Genomic DNA, 16,911 nt, shown 5'->3' with positions numbered 1-16,911 from the left:
TCTTTACTCTGTAGTATTTAGCTAACTGATTGCGTTTGATAAATAAAGTAAGCACAACAATGAATTGTAAGTTCGCAGGATTGTTTTCATTTTAAGAAAATGCCATTCTGAGCATCTTAAGACAAGCCCAGTGTTTGTACAAAACAAACAAAATTACAGAAAACATATCTACTTAAAAGCCTTATAAAAAAAAAAATTTTAAAAAATGAATATTCAGACTTAATCTTTTTCTTTGACATTACTAAAGATTCAATAGTACTATGTGTCATGCCTTTTTATCACAAATTCAAATACTCAATCAAGCTTCAGCCAACTTGCAAAATACATGCAACTGTTCAGTTAAGTCCAACTTACTTGGTTAACTAACTCAGTTAGGAAATCCATCAAAGAATGTTAAAAATTTAAATGTAGAAAAGTAAGTAAATATAACGATTAGTCTTAATTTCTGTTTTCTTTAAATCTAATTGAGAAGTTTACTTCACATTAAGTTATATTTTACTTAATTTTGTGAAGCTACTGCAAATTAAAAATGACAAGTTTAATCAAATCAGTCTGTCCAAGTTTTAGCAACTTCAGTAAACCAAGTTTACTGTGCTATTTATCTGTATTTTGCTGGTTGCAAACTAGTCAGTCATATTTGTATGTTCGTAAACATATTAACAAAACAGAACTCACAGATTTCCTAAGTTCATCATTGGAAAAACTGTCATTGTCATGATCAAGTTTAGCCAGACTAACTTGGTTAACATAAGTTGCTATCACTTAGAGAGAACAAGTTAATGCACTCATTTTTAAGTTAAGTTTACAAAGTTAAGTAAATACAAGCAAACTTAAATATTTGGTATGAAATAAACTTAAATTAAAACTACTAGTTATATTTACTAACCTTTATCAAGGCAATCGGTTTTAAACATTTATTAAAGTAATATCAGCTGAGTTTAAAGTGCATGGACTTACTTCTCCCGCGCTCCTTCATGAAACTGATAAGATCCTTGTAGTATTTGTAGTCGTCCTCGTACGGCTGGGCCTCCACCGTGATGTTCATCTCCTCCTTCAGGTTCAGGTAGATCCCCTCCGAGAGAAAGTAGTGCGGCCGGTCGTCGTGCCGCAGGTCATGGAAGATCACCACGGCCCGGGACGTCCAGTTAAAGTGCGTGTGCAGGACGTTGGTGAAGTCCCCCAGCTTGGTGGTGGACGGCCCGCTGCGCACGATGGTCCGGTATTCCTCTCGTTTGTCGAAGCCGTACGCGGGTCCCCCTGCCGTGATCAGTGGGAGTTTCCAGTGGGATGCAAAACGCCCCACGGAGGCGAGCGGGTACACGCACCCGGGTCCGAAGAAAGCGTCCGGGCGGATGTAAAGCTTGGCATCCACGGCGACAACTTGCGCCCGGCTCTCAGCGCACGAGCCCGCGATGGGGTCCTCGGTGCTGTAGTTCAAGATGTTGATGAAGCGACCGATGAGCAGCCCGTGTTTGCCATGGAGATCCTCGTGCGCCATGAGGATTGCCGGGAGGACGCGCGGCAGAGCCCACGGGTACTTGTGGTGGTTGTCCGGGAGCATCACCGCCACGGTTATGTTACCTCTGCAGCCGGGGAGGAGGCAACAGGAGAGCGCAACGAGCAGGCAGCATCCCAGCGCGCTTCCGCAGCCCATCTCGCGTCCCAGCCGCTTGGAAGTCCCGCAGAGGAAAGTACGGCCACGGAGAGCGCACCGGTGCTTGGAGAGGAGACACGGCCGGCTGTGGCACCCTGACACCACACCATAAGTAACCGTCTCCCACGCGCTCTGGCTCCTTCTCTCTTTCTCAAATGTCAAAAAAAGTCGGTAAAGGTATCATCCTGTGGCGCCAGCCCGGCGGTGCCATGCGTCTCCGCTGCGTAAATCCACGTTAAAAGGAGTTCATGTACTTCCCAAAGCGACTCCTCCGGCGCAGCGTGGTCCTCACACTGACAGTCTCCCGGAGAGTGATAACATCCATCCAGATGACTGCAACTTAAATCAGTGCAGCCCTCCGCTCGGCCCCCACACGTCACACACTGCAAGAAACGTCCACCTCATTTATCAGTTGACCATTGCCTTTAAAATGATTATTTTTTTAAGAGTAAACATGTTATTTATAGTGTTTCAGCTGAAATTAGACAATAATTTCGGTGTAGATCTGATCATATGAGTATAAATTATAAAAGATCTGTTTTATTTTATCACATTGCATTATATGACTGACTTCTAAAAATAAACTTACAAATCGTAATAATAATAATATTTTTAGTAATAATAAGGAGCACGTGTGTACATGGAGCCATGGAGTCATTAATGAAAACTGTGACTATAAAGAAAACTGCGACAAACTGAATTACATGTTAAAATATTTCACAAGTCTATTTTTTGCAGCGTATAAATAAAACTCTCCAAACAGGCTTGAGTCGCCCTCTGCCGGATATTTCACTAGTCAGACCTACAGTTGTTTCAGTCTCCAGTGCGTAATCACTGCTGAGTGATTATTTTAGGGGTCCACGCACGTGCAGCTTTTAATAGATCTCGTGCGTCTCTGCAGATGTCAGCTGCTGTAGTAAATAAATGGCCGTTTGTTGATGATGCTGTACACTGGATGGTTAATTTGACTGACACTTATAGCAGCAGATCAATCAAAGTGACTGACTTGCTCCTCCTGCTGGCTACGCCTTAATAATGAGGATGATGGCTCCCTCCACCCAAAAAGATGTTTTAAACCCTCACTCTTTAGATTTTGACACTGGGAGTCTGTTTACACATTCAAGTCTCGGATAAAGTTTCTAGTTTTTAAGTTATTTTCATTTCCATATTCCCCAGTCAACATTTTTTAACTCATTTTCTTAGTGTGTAAACCCGTCGCTTTAATTAAGCACAGGTGAATCTAATAAGCTAGCAGCAGGTCTTTTGTTAGCTCCTGTTGCTGCTATTATTCGTCAATCCGTCTCTGTCAGACATTCACCTCACTCGGTGCTGTGACTCAAAAGTGTTTATCAGTTAGTTAAAAACGAGTAAAAGTGTGATTTAAACGCTAGTGTGTTTTTCTGGCCAAAATCTCGGCAGGAGGCTAAACGTTAGCTTCTTCGTGTAGCATATCCTTATCAAAACATGAAAGGTCGCGATTTAGAGTCGAGCTTTTTGCATCTATTGACTGAAATTGTATATAGTACTTATAACTATGTCTTCATTAGCTTATAACCAAATGAAAATAGGAACTGTTGTGTTGTTGTTACCTTAGAAAGAGTCTTTAATAGAGGGTCCTCTTTATCTGCTTCCCTGAGTTCGCCATGTTGTTTGTACAGTAGCCAAGAAGGTACAAAGGAAGCACGCGTTTTCGCGCCACCGTAGTTTTACACAAATGCTAGCTCACCTTAGATGCCACGCACTCATGGTACAAAAACATCATATGCAATGGAAAATAACGGGTGTTACTAATACATGTTCTATTCAACTGTCTTTCAATGATTTTATCTGCTTAATTGTTGCATGCTTTATGCTCTCAGGTGTATTCTTTTTTTTTTAAATGTTTTTAACTTGTTTTATTCGGTTTTGTGAAGCACTCTGGAAGATGCGAAATAAATAAATTTTGTCTGAATTGTTATTATGTAGTATAATACTAATAATTATGTTGGTATTGTTTTTAATTTATTTATTTTTTATTATTATTTATTTTTATTTATTTTTTATTATATGTCATGACACTGTGACAGTGAGCCAGCATGCACAAGACTGAAACTTTTTCCAACGAAAACATGTCAAATTTGCAGTGTATTCATTTATTTATAATAATTCGTTGCCAAAGATGACACATTTTTTAACCGGTAGCTACTCCAAAGTGTTAGACCAGCCTACTGACTTTGCCATTCCCAGAGCTACACTGCTAATTAAAATCATTCAAGGGTTTGTAAATAGACATCGCCTCATTTTCTGGAGTAATAAGCCAAAAAGTTTAGGTAAGATAACACATTTCAAAATTTAATTCCCATGGTTTTAGACATATTACTAGAGAATATTATTAGTGTGCACAGGCATCTAAAACTAGTTTTGTCCCTAATGTACAGCCAACACCAAGTCTGTGCACATGCATGTCTTCAGAGAGGTCAGTTTATCTCTTCCTGCAGCCCTTTTAAAGCCTCAATTGACTGTAACTTAATGATTGAAATGTCATTTTGATAACAAAAGATATGAAAGGATACTTGTGAAAGAACATATCCCACATTATTTTACCAAATTAAAACAGCACTCTGTGCCTGGATGCTGCTGATTGCTGCTTGAGCATGTTTTTGTTTTTCCTGTCCAGCTGTAATAGCCTTCGCCCACACAGCAGCACTTTGAATTACCCAACGTTAATGATTCATCCTATTAGAGCTTTTCGGATGTCAGCAGTCAAGGGCTTTACACTTCAAAAACATCCACCTTTTAACTCCTTTAGTCTGGCAATGAGTCATTTTTGTTGTCATCGACACAGAAATATTCCAGGAGTGAAGGAGTTCAACCATCTGCAGCATAAAGAAAAAAATACCCCATCAACATAAATAAATAAATAAAACAAAGTTTATATTTACTGCTGTGGAAACACCTATTTTTACTTTTTTTTTTTTTTTAGTTTGAGCATTGCCAATTTCAGTCTGTCTGCATTGTACAAAGTGAAGAGTTGGCACAATATTTAACATGCATCAACTTAAAAAAGAAAAAGAAAACATACTTATAGCTCTAATGAATGATTTTATTCCCTCTGGTCAATAAGAGCTTGTTAAGGGATGACAGTGCAAGAGCTCAGGCAGCAGTAACATATATATGAGACATTTTTATGGCCAAAATTCATACAAATATACATTCCATAATCACATTAGTAAAGAGAGACTTCATTTAATGCTGATCCCAATGACACATAGGAGACACTTCCTGCCAAAAAACTAACAAGATTGTCAGCTTTTACATTCTGTTTTCAGTTCCCTATTAGCCCTTTAAAAGTGTAAACAGAAAAAATAACTTTACTCTTTAAAAATAATCAACCTGATAAACATGTGCATACCGATATTTGAATTTTTATAACAGAAAAAGTCTAAAAAAAAAGGCCTAAGAATAAACAGGTTGCTTGCTTTAATACATTTTGTTTCCCAAAGCGCTTTGTGTTAGATTGAGTCAACAGCAGGTTTGTACTTTTTAAAGGGGTCTGTCTGTCTGTTGGTCCGTCTCTAGGTCCATTCGTCCTTTGGCCTCAGATTTTGGCTCTTTACTCCTTCAACCAGCTGAGCAGCTGAGGTGTGTAGTAGGTGATGATGATGTCAGCACCTGCATCACAGAGTGGGGAAACATAATAACTATCAGGTACAATTAAGAGTTGTACTGAAATGTTTTAATGCACTTCAATAAATAGTTTAGTTTGCACACAATTAAAAACTGCATAAAATCCAGATGAATAAAGAAACAAAAGATGGACTGTTTTTATTACTACTCATTTATTATTATTTAATTTCATCATGTCTTGTATGGTTTACTGCATTTTTAAATTGAATTTATTATTTTATGTAGCCGTGACATTGTGTAGCAAGCTATGGGACTTTTATATAACTTTAAATACCACCAAATCGCTCAGTGACTTGTAAGGTGTGGGGAGGTATCAAAATAGGTATTTTTACTTTGCTTTTTTTCATTCTTCACGGCTTCGGTCACTTTTGGCACATAAAAAACTGTGCAGCACCATGAATGACTTCGAGGAGAGGCTGTCTATTACGCTCTCCACGCCACCTTCAAGTGTGACCATAAAGAAAAACTGGAAACTCTTTTGTCTGAAGCCACAGCCTGACGACGTGTTGTATGACCCAGTTCGTTTCAAACACATGGAGATCTTAAGCTGACTAGATCTAAAAGAAAACAAGATTTATCCATTTTCCCTTTTTGAGTGTGAAAAACGGCACCTCAGCGTGGAAGGATGGGCAAATATACATTTTCAAATTTAGCCAATTTAGTGTAGATGTGGTCTTTGATTTTGTCATCTTGGTGTCAATTGCTCTCCTCTCACCTGCTCTGCGGAAGGCGGTCATGGCCTCCATCACAGCAGCCCGCAGGTCGAACGCTCCGGCCTGCGCTCCGTGCCACATCATGGCAAACTCCCCCGACACGTTGTACACCGCCAGGGGGTGAGTCGGGAACTAAAGAGACCCACGTGAAAAAAGACAAGATTACCTCAAAGTGAAATCTTCCTCCAAAAGGCACAGTGAAATTTCAAAATATATTGCAAAATATGTCTGGCCTTCAATGATTTAATTACACACCTTGTCCTTGACTTCTCTCACGATGTCCAGATACGGCAGACCTGGTTTCACCATCAGCATATCTGCTCCCTCTCTCACATCTCGCTCCTGCAGCACAGAACGACAGAGACATCGTGTCTTTGCTTCGGCATAACATCTGTTACCCGAATGTAAACACACAAATCAACTCACCACAGCCCGAACGGCGAGTCCTCTCGCTCCAGGAGGCAGCTGGTAGCAGCGTCTGTCCCCAAACGCAGGTTTGGACTGCGCAGCGTCTCTGTATATTAACAAAGCAGAAAGCTTCTGTCCATTCTCTCTTCAAAGTGCTCTTTTACCGTTTACACCTGATCATGAAGCACTTCCTTACCTGAAAGGACCATAATAACAAGAGGCAAACTTTGCACTGTAGCTCAGCACTGAGGCCTGGAGAAGGAGAGAAAGAGATGAAAATGCTAAGAAACTGATTTCTAAAAATATCTTATTACATCCTTTATAATAAAATTGCAATATGCTTTTCTTAGTGTCTGCAAACTCCAATAAAATACCTAAACCAACAGTGAATTTATCTACTGGCAAGTATTTAGTGTGTATGCAGAGCCTGATATATCTTATTCATCTGTGCCATAGAGCTCCATTTTTTGTCGAAAAACTATTAGAAACACATCAATGAGTCAAGCTGTTGCTCTGGGTGAAATTTTCCTTGATTACCATTTCGAGTCAATCCCTCAGACACTCTCCTGCTGCTGTAAATACTCACTCAATACACGCCAACTGTGTATTAATGTGCAGCTGGAAATAGTCCCCAACAAATGCACTATTTACTCCTTTTAAGTAAACATCAGATTTTGGCGACTTTTGTTGGAGCTGATACTATGGGGGAATGTAAGTCAAATTTAAAAGATGATGAAAATAGCACTCTTGGTCAATATGAATCCTGCTAAATTATTCACTGAAACTGTTTCAGAAAATTGTACCTGTTAAAGTATTACGTCTTTTTTGCACTGCAGTATAACTGGATGTTGTGCTCAGTCATTTGTGACATTATAAGTGTATTTGTCTGTTATGGTTATTGTTGCAACAATTTTGTAAATATTTTTAACTCCGTGGGACTTTTACCTGGTTAAATAAAGGACAAATATAGTCCTATCTGAGTCAAAGTTGCTACATACACTATTTGTGTATAATATATAATACAACTGTTTAATAGATAGGAATGTCTGAAAGTCCTGAGTACTAACTTGTTTAACTTAACTTTATATAGAAAAACAACAAAAACAGTTTACAAAGTACTTTGACAAACAAGGCAAAGAAGAACGAAGAAGGGTTTCTAGCAGAAGTAACATAACAATAAGAGACTAACAATAATGCCAAACTAAGGCCAGAAAAAATAATTAAAGTAGAAATAAACAAGAGAAGAACAATTACAAAACAAAAATAGTAACCCATACTAATAACAGTAAATACAACTGATAGAATTTTAGTAGTAAACACAAAAATAATAGTGCTAATAATAGAATTAAACACAATAAAAGAATAAATTAAAAGATACATTTGAAGAAAAAAACAAAAAAAGATGAATTAACATAGAGTTGTTTATTATAAAAAATAAAAATTGAGACTAAAGTGAGCTTTTGTAAGACTTTGTTTGAGGTATGCTTGATTTTTTTAGTTAGTACACATATCTTTTTTTCAGACTGCAGGGAGATTCGGTCCTTTACCTTGTTTCCCAGACCATTGGATATCAGGGCTTGTTTTATCGCTCGGACTCTTCCATCCATCATATCAGAGGGAGCGATGATGTGACAGCCTGCGGAGCAACACATCACAGAGACAACATGAATAGGGATGCAAGACGAGACACTGTCAGTCATTACTTGTTGAAAAACGTGAAACAAGTTTTACCAGCTCGGGCATAGGCCAGCGCCACTTCTGCCAGACGCAGACAGCTGGCGTCATTGTTCAGAGTACCGTCATCGTTCAGGATACCTGCAGGAACAAAAAATTAAAAAAATTAACTAGCAATAAAATCCAGATAAGTGCACATTATTTCTGTCCTTTAACGCCGTCCTTAAGGTGAAATAACAGGATCACACTGACCGCAGTGTCCATGTGACGTGTAGGGACACAGGCAGACATCGCACGCCACCAGCAGCTCCGGGAACAAAGATCTGATCTTTTTCACTGCTAGAACAGCCGGCGTGTCGTCTGTGTCGGCACCTGAACCTCTGTCGTCCTGACGGGAAAAGACGAGATCAGAGTGCATTCGAGTGTAAAGAAACAGATTTGCTGCCACTCTGAACATCTCATTCCATAATCACGGGCGTAAATCTGTTATGTGCTATAACAGCCTCCAGTCTACTGTGTTTAAAGGGACAGTTCACCCAACAATCAAAAATAAGCATTTTTGAGCTCAAAAAGCCAAGTGTTATCTCCTATCATTATATTGGAGAGAAGGCAGACATCTCTGCGGCTATCTCCGACATTTAACAACTCACACCAAGCAATCTAAATTAATAAACAGCACTGCATGTGAGATAAAAAGCATTTTTTGATTTTGGGGTGAACTGCCCTTATAGCATGTCTTTTTACCCCTCTTTTAGTTTTACACACCTTTTCTATTTTTGCAGGGACTCCAAAAATCAGCACACATTTCAAGCCGTTCTCCACAAGCGGCCACAACATTCCCTCTAGCTTGTTCACCCCGTACCTGCGGACGGGAAAAACATAAATGTAACATAAAGACACACGAGGGCCTTTCAGGGAGTTACTGAAATCGCAATGAAAGTGATCCACCTCGTCAAGTTTTATTCAAGATGAAAAAGTACGTCACTGACAACAAAATTTCGCATTTCAAAGTGGGACTTTTGTTGCCCCTCAGAAGGACACAAAATGCGAGGAGGGGTTTTGTATTTTGGTTTAGTTGTAGGCAATAAAGGTCTAACGGACTCTTCTCTTATCTTGGTCCAGGTCCAGTGTTTGGCTCTGGGTCCGCCCTGCCTGACTGCTTTTATCTGAAGACAACACCCTCAAAGGTTTCACAGCTGCAGGGGGACAATGTGTGAGTCTCATGTGATTTTTGTTTAAATAAACACTTTAATCCCCCCACTCATGAGCTGTAGTCACAATTTTATCAAGTATAAAAAGCTTACTGAAGAAAGTTTAAATGACATTAGTCACATGCCGTGCCTAAAGCAGCTCTCTGCTCAATTACACTGCAAAAGATGTCAATTAACCCTTTGAAACCTGGATCAACATCACTTTTCTTGTGCTTCAACACCTTAACAATTGTTTTAAAAAAAAAGTCTGAGCTGATTGGTTTGCTTTATCTGAAAACATAAGAAAAAAAGAGCAAAGAGCAACTTGGTGAGAACAAATTGCACGAAATTATTTTGAGGAGAATTTTTTTTTAAATAGCAAGGGAAACATTTTAAAAAGTATAATCTATCATAAAAATTTATTTATATACTAATCATAATAATAAAATAATTTAAAATTATTTTACAGAATTTTCATTTTTTAGCCCATTTTTTTGGGGGGGGGGGGTTCTTTTACTCTTTTACTTTAATTTTCTTTGGTTTTATTTTCTAATTTATGTAATTTTTATGTACTGTCTACAATATTTGTTCGATTTTGTGTCATTTCTTATGAAGTTGCTTATGGCCTTTCACCTATGATTTTAAAAGATATTAATCCAATTTTCTTAGGTCTGAAAGGGTTAACAAAATTAAAGAGAGTGTAATATAAGAAAATCAACATAAATTCATTTTATCTTTGTTCATTTTTGTACATTAACAATGCTTTATACATATCATGTACTTGTCTGACAGTGAATTTTGTATGATATTTGAATGAACTAATTTTCACACATTGTGGCTCTTGCAATGGGTTTTCCCTAATAGGTAGAAACATGTTTGGTAAATTGCTCAAAAAAAAACAGGTGCTTTTATAATGATTTGCAGTTATGGGATGGCTGTGATCGGATTTGTTGTTACAGTATGGGCTCTTACCTGGCCTGTCCCGGCAGGCTGCCAATGGGCTCCACTGCATCTGCACTGTCTCTGTGGGAGAGAGTGACAAAAAAAACAAGATTAAGATCATTTAAGCTTCAAGAAGTCTGATTCCTGTGCATTTATTTTAGTAAACCTTTGGAGAATTTGGAGACATTTGAGGGAGAGGTTTCACTTACGTGATAAAGATGGGGTAGATGAGATTGTCAGGTCTTAAATCAGCAGCACAGGTCTGCCAGGATCGGAGCGTCGGGTGGAAGTAGCCGCTGTGGAGGATGGACTCCGCTGGTGTCTGCATCTTTGCTCTGAAACAGAGAGACCATTGTGATAAAACACAGAGAGCAACACAGGAAAGAGGTCAGGTTCTGTTTAGACTTGAATGTGAATACCGCTCTCACACTCTTCAGCTTCATCTCAGCTCGGTCACCGACCGTTTAAAAATGATCAGGCATGCGTGATGCTGCTTCTCCAAACAGCAGCTTCGCTCTGCCTCACTGCTGAGTAAACTGGCTGCAGGTTATCAAACTCTGTTAGGCAGGAACGTTTTATTTTATTGGCCATTTTTTCACCATGTTTTCCTCCATAGACATGTTTTATTTTAGCAGCCATGACATTTATACAGCAGAACAATATTATTTCTTCAATTATAAATATACTTAATAATAAATCTGAGCAATAATTTGTGAACCCTTTAAAACCAGGATTGTGCAGCATTCATACACGGTCACAAATATTAAGCAAATTGGGTTGCATTCATTTGAAAACACAAGAATAATAATATAATAATATAATATAATATAATAATAAAATCTCCAAAAAACTATATATTTTCATTCAATCTTTACTTAGTCTCGATAGATCATTGTGCGCAAGCTCTCATTTGCAATGATGTCGTGAAAAATACATCACATAAAACTACATGCAAAACTGTACAACAACTAAAATAATTAAATTTAAAATGAGATTTAAAAAAGAAAAGAAAAAAGTCATTTAAGACAGTTGCAGACTGTGACAGAATTATTGGTGATCAGAGATCTGAATTGACCAAAGGACACAAGTGAACTGAGTTTTTACAATTATATATTTAAAGTTATTTTACAGACTCATTATTATTATTTCAGCACCTTTTTTCCAGATTACTTCCTTGTTTGTTTTTGTTTTACTGTTTTTTCTTTCTTTCCTTTCCTTTTCTTTTGTTCAAGTTTTCTGATCATTTCCTTGAGCTTTTTTTTTCTAAATTTTTGGTCGTTTCCTCTTCAGCTGTTCATTGCATTTTCCCCATATTTTAAAAAAAATTAAGCAAATTAGCTTTTCTTTCAAATGTTAAAATCATTAAAATTGTGATGTGATAATAGGAGCATGTAATATCAGTGCTTACTTGCTGCGTTCATAAAACATTAATCATCAAACTTGAGAGCCCGGACATGAAGCAAAGTGGCAGATGTAAATTCAAAACTGCAACTTTAAGATGACAAGACATTTCTGTGACACGGAGCAGTCAGCTTTAATTAAAAAAAAACATAGCGTGTTGAAACAAAATGCCAAAACAGCGCTTTAATTGCATTTAAACAGGCGCGTGTGTATAATTTTTGGGCATTTTCACCGCCAGTTTGCTCGTGTGCCACTGAACCAAGGCAGGCTAAGTTGCTCTTAACATGTCATTTGTAACCTTGGCTGCGAAAATACCGTCATACTAACGACGCAATGCACGTGGGCTGTTATAGCCACGAGACACAGCAACTAAAGACTTAAGTGTGGAATTTAACAACAAAAAATATGGATCCAAACGTCATAAATGCTATTTAAAGACACTGTACTTACCTGTGAGTAGTGTGAGTCCGACTTCTCCACACTTCAGTCAACTACCAGTGTTTCTTCTTCGGTTTTGCCCGACGTTTCGCGCGTTACGTGATGACGCACGACCGCCACCTACTGACGGGAGTTTTGTTCACGTTGACCCTTTGATATCTCGAGGTATATCCTTTTTTTCTTTATTTTGCTTAAAGACTTAAACCGAAATATGTAATAAAACCACCAACAAATATTATATCGGCACCTTATAACTCTGCAAACTGTTATAAACAAAAGCTAGCAAAAGCTAGTCCTTTAGGCCACCGTACGCCCCGGGTGTACTCTCGCGATATTTGTCAGAGACAACGAGAGAAAAAAAGAAGCTATGATGCTAACATCTTGTTAGCCTTGTGTGCTGACAGTTTCGCATCTAGTTGGATGGAGGAGAAAACGCCTGCGTGTTATTAAGGGTAAGTAATACGTGTTTACATTAAAATTCACTGTGTAACAGCTTATACGTGCGTTGTGCTTGTTTTAACCGCTTTATCTGTATCATCTGTGACTGTGGTTAGCTTGTAGTCATCGGCTACAATCTGCATCATCGATGTGATTGTAGCTTGGTTTGATATGTAACGTTTATTACACTGCGTGACATTATTAACTCAATTTATAAATACCACATTGCATGTAACTGAAGTTGAGTAGTCTGAAAATTGAGCTGACAATGTGATGAAAGTATGGATAGCTGGAATTGCTGCCAATCTTCACTAACGTCAGCTGTTAAGTAGTTAAGTGAGATTTGGGCCCTGTCTATTCTACATTAGTGTTTCATTTCAATTCAGCTTTATTGTCTCGCTATACATTTACATGCAGAGCAGAATGAAAGAGCGTTTCTCAGCAGCAATCTTAGGTGCAACATATACAAAATTAAACAGAAGGAACAAGCACAGTTCCTAAAAACAATATAAAATAAAATAGTTAAAAAGTGTCCAGTAGAGGTATGAAGATAAAAAGTGTCAAATGAAAGGGGTAACATGCAGATAAAGTCAGATACATCAGCTATTCAGCAGCCTATGGGAGAAAGATATTAAGCAGTCCTGTGATTCTAGCTTTTATGTAAAACATTTAATTGAAAGTGACGCTAATTTGCACAAATCGTGAGCAAATATATACAACGATATAAATCATTATTAATTATTATCATATCTTTTTTTATACCATGATTGTGTACTGTGTTTATGTATGTATCTCTTGTTTGTAATGTTTTGTCTTTTTTTAAAAATATGTGGACCCTGAGTCTAGAATGAGGGATTTAATTGAATTGAGTATTGGTAAACTAACACAGATACCACTGTCCTACACGTTTTTTTCTTAAATAAAAGAAAGACAATAGAAAAAAGAGAGAAAAACACAGAAAAAAAGAAAAATGTAAAGAAGCACCCAACCTAGAAATCCAGGACTAAATTAAAGGAAAAGCAAAAATCTGCAGATGTCATTACACTGTTATTTTCTCAAAATATTGATTAAAGGTTTACAAGATAAACTAAAGATAAAGATAAAATAGGTTTACTTGATTGAAGAATTGAGCCTGAGTAGAAATACATTTTTAATATGTATGAGACATTTGAAAAAAGAAATGCTAATGTTATGGAAACGCAGAGGCATCCCCAGTGTTAAAATTGGCTTTATGATCTTGTCAGTACTCTTGAGCTGGAGAGGATAAAATATATATTTTATATTTATTTATATGATTTCTTTTATGCTTTTGCTTGGAACAGAGTATTTTCACCGTATCTGAATGCTTCGTCCGCCACTGGACATAGCAAACTGTATCCTCTTTTCTGATTTTCTTCTTTCGTTATCAAACATCAGGAGGGGTTTCCAGAGACTGGGAGCACTTCCTGCAGTCTCCTCCCCGATCATCCTCCTCTGGCTGGATTTGAAAATGTAGCCAAGTGGATCATCTCTGCAGCACCTCACCGTTCTTGTCCTGGCATAACCAGTGTCCTCTCACCTCCACCCTCTCCCACCTTAACTGTGGAGCACTTTGGCCCCTAACCAGGGCTGCTTAGTGCGTCAGTCAGTCCGTCCCTGGTGAAAGCCCCTGCTGTCCTCAGCCATGCTGTTCTCCCTGAGGGAGCTGGTCCAGTGGCTGGGCTTCGCCACCTTTGAACTCTTCCTCCACCTGCTAGCTTTGCTGATCTTCAGCATGCTGGTTGCTCTGCGAGCTGACATGTTCACCCCCACGCTGAGCTGGTGGCTGGTGTTCGTCCCGTTATTTGCTGCCGATGGCCTCAGTACCTACTTCACGGCCATCGTGTCCATCCGTCTGTACCAGGAGAATGAGAAGCGTCTGGCGGTGCTGCGGCTCCTCTGGGTGCTCACGGTGCTCAGTCTGAAGCTGGTGTGCGAGGTGCTGCTGTGCCAGAAGCTGGCGGAGCAGGAGCAAGCCAGAGACCTGTGGTTTGGCCTCATCGTGTCGCCGCTGTTTATCCTGCTGCAGCTGTTGATGATACGAGCATGCCGTGTCAACTGAGGAGAGGCAGTGTTAGAGGTTGTGCTTCAGTGACGACACAAGAACAGAGAGCAATCTTCATCTGCCATAAGAGATTTAAAACATAACAATGGTGTCATTTTTCTTGTGGCTCTTTGCTACTTTTTTTAACAACTAAAAAACCCAAACAGTTTTTTCAAAGAGATGTTCCCAGATTCACACTAGAATTTGTATACATTTGTGTGTCTAATAGCTTCAAAGAGATCAAAAAATGTCATTACTTGCTAAAGTTATAAATGCAGTATTTCTCTTCCCAGAACAGTGGAAGCTCTTATAGTGATCACATGCTTTTGGCCATGCAGCGTGAACATACCTAAAAGGGGACACCACCTAAATTAAGAATTCCAATATGTGTTTTCCATGGAAAGTTCAGTCAATTTGTATGAACATGATTCCTCTCTTCCTCAAAGTCAGAAACCTGAAGTTAATCTCAAACTTGTGATGTCCTCCAAGTATAAAATCTGGAGCGACTCCGTTGACAATGAATGGGAGCCTGATTTTTTTGGATCCACAATGTTTGTTTTCTTTTTTTATATGCAAAATGAGCTTTATTCTAATATAGTTTTATTAGTTCAGAAACAGAAAATGTACCCATACACTCAGAACATTGCCCTTTCTGATTTCAGCGTCCATAACTTCTGTTACTTTTTATTGTCGATGGAGCAGCTCCAGACTTTATACGCTATAACATCACAAATGTGAGTCTCAGAACTGTAGTTTATGGATTTGGAAGAGTTTTGCATTTTTACTAACATTTTTGGACAGTCTTGGACCATACAAATAATGTGTATACATTTTTAAAACGTGTGAAGTTCCCCTTTAATGGTACCTTTTGCTGTAGTAAACCTTAAGTTCATTCTGAAGACTGAATGGGAGTAAATTCAATGAATATCAATGAATTCATTGTTTTTCCCAGTTGTTTTGAACCCCCTTTTCAGCCGGGTCAATTATAGCTGTAAGTTTTATATACTGATGATATACATATATACTTATGGGTTAAAGAGTCAGAGCAGTATGTGTGTATTTGGGACATGTTGTGCCTTTACATTGTGCAATCAGTGGTAGACAATGAGCCATGAGGAAAATCTATACCGGAGTTGTGTTTTAATGTACTTGTACACATGAAAATTTTATAAACAGGTGAAACTGAATGGCTGTAATGTCCCATGCAAATGTCACTGGTAACAGAGTTCTAGAAGTTGCTGCAGCTTTGTTGCTTTCTCCTCCAAAAGAAGACATTGCTCGCCATCAAAATTTGATTTATTGTCATGTGTCTCACTTTGTTGCCTGTTGCAGGGAGAGTTGCTCACACAGTCCCCTTCCCCCCGAAGAACTGAATGTGATTTCCGCGAGCAGTCAGTTGTGTGCACATGTCTTCCCTGAATATTGCTGTTTATTTGTACAGTATGTAACATATTTGATCTGAGTTTACCTTGTGTATGTGCTGCATGTATTTAAGGCCTCATTTTAAGGTAATTCCGGATGTGAAATTCTGTGTAATATGTATATGTTGATTTTTTTTTTTTTTTTTTTTTTGGAAAGAAATTCACCAAATCTTATTTATGTTCTTGTATGGCACTGTTATTGTCATCTGTATATACATGTAAATAAATTATCAACATTTATCCAGTGTCTAATGAATATTTAAACGTGGTAGTCGGTCTAAGTCTGTTACTGGACCACAAGATGGCACTACTGGCGTTTTATATAGTGTGTACACCATAATGTAAAGGACCATACTGATATTTATGTTTGCACGTTTTTGTTTTTTTTTGTTGTTGTTTTTTTTAATTTATTTATTTTAATATGTGTTAATGCTTACTCTGGTGTTGTACAGTAAATTCAGCACAGGGTGAAAATCAGTTTGCAGACTTCAATAAAATGCATCACAGTGCATAGGCCTATCCTATGTTTTTCTGTGGGTTTTGCTCAGGATAAGCATTATTTTTGCATGTAGACATGTTAAGTGATTGATTAAATTGTAAATCTGTAGAATTTCATGTCTTGTCCATGCAATATTTCAGATTAAAACCGGAAAAAATTATATAAGAAATTGATAATATAATAAAAAAAACAAAGGAAATATATTATTTTAAAAAAGAAAAAATTATGAAATAATAAAAAAATAGCCTCAAAGCAAAAAAGCAAAAAACAAAAGTGTATGTTTAATACAAGGAAAACTCCTATTTTATGTCAGTACTCAAATTCCCAGAAATATTAATGAAGCAGTGTTTTCTATGTACACCAGCTGTGCTTTAATTTCTATCAAATCAACTTAGACGATCATGC

General features: G+C 38.0%; 3 protein-coding genes across 4 annotated transcripts in view; 1 reads left to right on the top strand and 2 right to left on the bottom strand.

The window, feature by feature from the left end:
• The window catches only part of LOC121959522 (atrial natriuretic peptide receptor 2), a 71,298-nt gene extending 69,469 nt beyond the window's left edge, over positions 1 to 1,829 (bottom strand). For both annotated transcript variants that reach the window (XM_042508868.1, XM_042508869.1), the window contains exon 1: positions 958 to 1,829. In XM_042508868.1, the coding sequence (XP_042364802.1) occupies positions 958 to 1,654 (697 nt within the window). In that variant the 5' untranslated portion in view covers positions 1,655 to 1,829. The remainder of the gene's footprint in view (positions 1 to 957) is intronic.
• A 2,889-nt stretch (positions 1,830 to 4,718) lies between these two features.
• On the bottom strand, positions 4,719 to 12,169 carry alad (aminolevulinate dehydratase). Its single transcript, XM_042509223.1, has 12 exons — positions 12,099 to 12,169; positions 10,457 to 10,582; positions 10,278 to 10,328; positions 8,881 to 8,977; positions 8,368 to 8,503; positions 8,173 to 8,256; positions 7,989 to 8,077; positions 6,638 to 6,693; positions 6,460 to 6,547; positions 6,289 to 6,375; positions 6,036 to 6,165; positions 4,719 to 5,305 (listed from the first exon to the last, which is right to left on the bottom strand). Exons 2-12 carry the CDS (start codon positions 10,573 to 10,575, stop codon positions 5,247 to 5,249), a joined length of 996 nt encoding a protein of 331 aa, XP_042365157.1. The 5' UTR covers positions 10,576 to 10,582; positions 12,099 to 12,169; the 3' UTR covers positions 4,719 to 5,246.
• Positions 12,170 to 12,449: 280 nt separating this feature from the next.
• Positions 12,450 to 16,647, top strand: tmem203 (transmembrane protein 203). Its single transcript, XM_042509367.1, has 2 exons — positions 12,450 to 12,538; positions 13,941 to 16,647. Exon 2 carries the CDS (start codon positions 14,188 to 14,190, stop codon positions 14,602 to 14,604), a length of 417 nt encoding a protein of 138 aa, XP_042365301.1. The 5' UTR covers positions 12,450 to 12,538; positions 13,941 to 14,187; the 3' UTR covers positions 14,605 to 16,647.
• The last annotated feature ends 264 nt before the right edge of the window (positions 16,648 to 16,911 follow it).

The sequence above is a fragment of the Plectropomus leopardus genome, chromosome 20 (assembly GCF_008729295.1).
Source record: "Plectropomus leopardus isolate mb chromosome 20, YSFRI_Pleo_2.0, whole genome shotgun sequence".
Taxonomy (NCBI): Eukaryota; Metazoa; Chordata; class Actinopteri; order Perciformes; family Serranidae; genus Plectropomus; species Plectropomus leopardus.
Note: the sequence above shows the minus strand (reverse complement) of the source record. Positions and strands in the feature narration are given on the sequence as shown.